This window comes from Sinocyclocheilus rhinocerous, unplaced genomic scaffold (genome assembly GCF_001515625.1).
Source record: "Sinocyclocheilus rhinocerous isolate Xijiao unplaced genomic scaffold, SAMN03320098_v1.1 scaffold546, whole genome shotgun sequence".
NCBI classification, from domain to species: domain Eukaryota; kingdom Metazoa; phylum Chordata; class Actinopteri; order Cypriniformes; family Cyprinidae; genus Sinocyclocheilus; species Sinocyclocheilus rhinocerous.
In genome coordinates, this window is record NW_015661123.1 from 392999 (window position 1) to 397592 (window position 4594).

At 33.4% G+C, this 4594-nt stretch overlaps 1 protein-coding gene across 1 annotated transcript in view; it reads right to left on the reverse strand.

Moving 5' to 3' along the window:
• Positions 1-1158: 1158 nt before the first annotated feature.
• The window catches only part of LOC107726261 (ras-related protein Rab-26-like), a gene marked incomplete at its 5' end in the record, with an annotated part of 39478 nt that continues 36042 nt past the window's right edge, over positions 1159-4594 (reverse strand). Inside the window, one exon of the mRNA XM_016535792.1 lies at positions 1159-2143. Coding sequence (XP_016391278.1) covers positions 2041-2143 — 103 coding nt within the window. The remainder of the gene's footprint in view (positions 2144-4594) is intronic.

The following is a 4594-nucleotide window of genomic DNA, read 5'->3' on the forward strand; positions in this document are numbered from 1 at the left end:
GTCAATTTTTCGAAATTGAGATTTATGCATCATCTGAAAGCTGAATAAATAAGCTTTCTATTGATGTTTGTTAGGATAGGACAATATTTGGCTGAGATGCAACTATTTGAAAATCTGGAATCTGAGGGTGCAAAAAAATCTAAATATTGAGAAAATCATCTTTAAAGTTGTCCAAATGAAGTTCTTAGCAATGCATATTACTAATCAAAAATTAAGTTTTGATATATTTACGGTAGGAAATTTACAAAATATCTTCATGAAACATGATCTTTACTTAATATCCTAATGATTTTTGGCTTAAAAGAAAAATCTATAGTTTTGACCCATACATTGGCTATCGCTACAAATATACCCCAGCGACTTAACACTGCTTTTGTGCTGCAGTGTCACATATAAAAAATATCAACAACAACAGAAAAACAACAAGAACAAAAGTGCAAAAGTCATAGTACTGAAAACTCTTCAAATGAAAATATTTGTACAGCACGATATATTAAATGATCCACAGTACGTACAATATCTGACATAACATCAATTTGTTAAACTCAAGCACATTCTGAACATCACTTAAAGCTACTAATTCTAATGAAAGCTTTCTATATATTTAGCGTACAGGACCATACTAAATTTAAAGGCATTTAACAAAACATTAATTATATGTTATGCAAACTACTGTAAGTGCCATATGATATTTTCATATGTACAATACATACATCTTTCATAGTAGTTCATATTTTTTTTAAAGACATTGACAAATAACAATGAAAAAAGTGGAGAGAATATGACATGAATATGCAAGTAAGTGTAAAAAAGCGACTTCTTTTGACAAACTTAATCAAATTTTCCGTCTGTTAAAACATTTAAAGTTTCCGCCACAGAATAAGAATAAAAAGGTAATAATGACTTTTTAATCTGACAAATCTTCATATCTCGCAGTTGAAGGTTTTTTTTTTGCATACGAATTATTTCGTTTAAATTTCTCATTTCTGTTTTTTTTTTGCTTCCACCATGAAAAAAAAAAGGTAATTTCGACTTTTTATCTCAGAATTCAGACTTTTTTTCTTGTAACTGCAAGTTCATATCTCACAATTTGGACTTTTCTTCTCAGAACTGCAAGTTTATATCACACAATTCTATTATATATATATATATATATATATTTCGTGGCAGAAACAAGCTTCCTTAGCCTCGATCAGCTTTGGACTTTAGATTAATGTGTGATGGTTTGCACACAAAAAAGAGAAATTGTCAAACTGTACATAAAATAGAGAAAGTCTGGCCAATTTAACCTTAAAGAGACACAATAAAAAAGTTTACAGCTATCATGATCTATGCTTCAAAAACAGAAAGATAATATAAGACAAAAAAAATCAGCATGTTCTTTTAATTGAGGGTTAGCTGAAACAAATCAAGAAAAGCCACCTGTTTCATTGAATAAATAAAAGAACATTTAAAAGAAAAAATGAATCATCTCACTAAAGTAATTTTAAAACTTTTCCACAAATGTCTACAAACTGCATCAAGACTAATTTTGCAAGACGTTTACAGAACGAGACTGAAACCACAGAAAACTCCATGTTATAATAAGGCAAATCTTTGTTAATTATGATTTTACACTTATACTTATCTCTGTGCTGAACAGCCGTGCTTATGACACACTTGTGGGTATTTTTAACAGTGAAAGTGGTGTATGATTGGGTTCAATTGAAGCTGCCACAGAAAAGTACATCTAACTACTGAATGATTTTTTCAAACTTCATGAGTGTTGAACATACATTCACAGCTGCTCGGAGAGGTGGGTCTGTGTTTATTGGGGGTGCAAATATTTAAGGACGTGCCAATTGCATTCTGATGACTGCTTCTCTGTTTGCTTTGTGTCATTCGCTATTGTTTGTGAGCTGTGAAGTGCACGGAGGTCCAAAGAACGAACACAGCGTTTGAAAATGAAAGTCTCCAGAGCCGCAGAATATCTGACCGGCATCCAATTTATGCGAGAGAGGATGAAAGTGGAAAAACACACAAACAGACAGTGAGGGGGGTTTAGGAGCGACAGCAGCCGACTCCCTTCATCTCCTTGTTAACATACTCCTGCAGCTGAAACTTTGGCTCGTTAGGCTCCTTCATCTCCCTGTGCTTCAGTTCCCTGAGAGACGGGGAGGGAGACATCAGTTTCCTCTCTGAACTCCGGGGGGAATTCACTAAAACGACCTGCGCCTGCTGATTACTGTGTTTATTTGCACATGCTGTCTGTGCTATTTAGCACAGGATTCAATGAAGGAATTATGCAAATCTGTTAACTGCGCAAACACACCCCAAAATTAACACTGAACACATATTTACACAGGAATCACTATTTTAACAAATAGATTATTATTATTATTTTAAAATATTTTAATATATTTTTTAAATGTTTTAACAAAAACACCTTGAATTTAGTTCAACATTATTTGATGCATTATGAACTTATTAATACATTAAAATGCAATTTGCACTGTGCAAAACCCCAATTTATGGGTCAGTTGTAAGAGTTGTGGAGGATTTATATTTATGCATTTTGCAGACGCTTTCATCCAAAGCGACTTTAATTGCATTCATGTTGTAAATGTTTTATCAGTCCATGCATTCGGTGGGAATCAAACCCATGATCTTGGCATTTACTTGCACCATGTTTAACAGTTTGTGCTGCAGGAATGCATGTTTGTCAATAAGATGCAGTTTAATAAACTGGTTTAAACTGGATTATGCCTGCAACAAAAACTTAAAACAAATCACCCACAAGTGCAACATTAATTGCACCCAGTGCTAGTAAATCTGAATCATGTAATCAGATAAGTACTTATAATTAGATTATATTACATTTTTAAATACTCGTAATCAGACTACAGTTACTTTTTTATGTATGTAATGCATTACATTACTAACTACAATTTTTGTCATGCAATTTGGAATAAGTAAAATACGACAATTTGTACATAATCTAACCCGCACTAACTGCACCAGGCGAACAGTATTGTTTATAAATAAGATGCAATTTAAAAATAATTTACATAGAGGCATGTTTGCACTGAAACTGAATTTAAATGCTCGTATACTGTAGCTATACACAATGATTATTTAGACAGAAACTGAAAATGTGTTGTCTTTACAAAATAAAGGCACAAATTATCATTAAACATAATGCATATTGTAAGATGCTTCAGATAAAAGTAACTGCTAAATGCATAAAAGTAAATGAATTTTTAGCTGGTATAAATTGGTTAAATTAGAAGAATAATGAATAGGATGCATCTAGAAATTTGTGCTGATACTGTGTGCAAAAGTGGCTCGAATGTATTTAGTGAATTCAGCCCTCTGTGTTTTTTTACAACAGATTTGTTTTATGATGCATTGTTATGTGGTTGCTATGGTGTTTTAGTGTGTTGCCATGCTGTTTCTAAAGTGTTCTGAGTGGTTTTTAATGCGTTGCCATGCAGTTGCATTGGTGTTTTAGTGTGTTGCTATGTTGTTGCTAAGGTTATGTGTCTGAAAACTGTCTTTGATGAATCAGTACATACGAGCGCCACATACAGAACGGGTAATGTCCTGATTTTAGAATCACATCCCCATCACACATGTTCCTTTATTAGATAGTTGTGCTAATTTGGTCATGCTTTCAGCTGTCAGTAAGAGTGTGGTTCTCTCAGCTCCATTTACAACACGTTACCAGGTATAAATCCATTCTGCAGATTCTCAGTGGGAAAAATGCACAGATTCTGTCTGAAAATGAGTGACTTACTTGGCCACAGCAGTGAAGGCCAACTCCACATTCAGGCCTGATTTAGCACTGGTCTCCATGAAGGGAACGCCAAACTCCTTTAGAGAGAAAGAATAAATGCTCTTCTTCCTTCCTTATAATATGCAGACTTTAAACAATACATGCATTTATAAACAGTGGGATCAGTGCTTCAGCATTCATTTGAGAGGTCCCTCTAAGATCAATGCACATGTAGGAGTTTGTGTCAGATATGCATGAATAATTTAAACGGGGCAACCAATAAAAGAGGCTGAATAATGCATTTATTTAGCCTGCTGTGAATCTGTAATTACTGTTTCAGTTAATGCATGAAATAATGCCGGTTTTAAAGATGCATTTAGACATTTTTCAAGGTTTTACACATAAAGAAATAATTTGTATTTCAAAACATGCCTACATGACCAAAATAACTGAATAAGTGTGTTTCTGTCACATATACACAATGAATAATTGTGCAACCTCTCAAAGACAACAACAGAGGCTAAATAAAGTGAGCGATTTGCATTTATCTCCATTTTCCCCTTATTAAAAAGGTTTTGCACTTAAAGAAATTACAAGTATTAAAAAATATATATATATGTGACTACATGACCAAAATTACCCTTATAAGTGTGTGTTGACATTACAGACCTTGGCCAGTTTTTCACCCTCCTCTCTCTTCACAACCCTTTCATGTGTAGCATCAGCCTGAAAAATCAATCAATCGATCAATGAATCAATCAATAAACAATGCATTAACGTTGATTTCCAATCAATGTGTTCTATATAAATTACGTATGAATAGATAAGATGCATGCATAA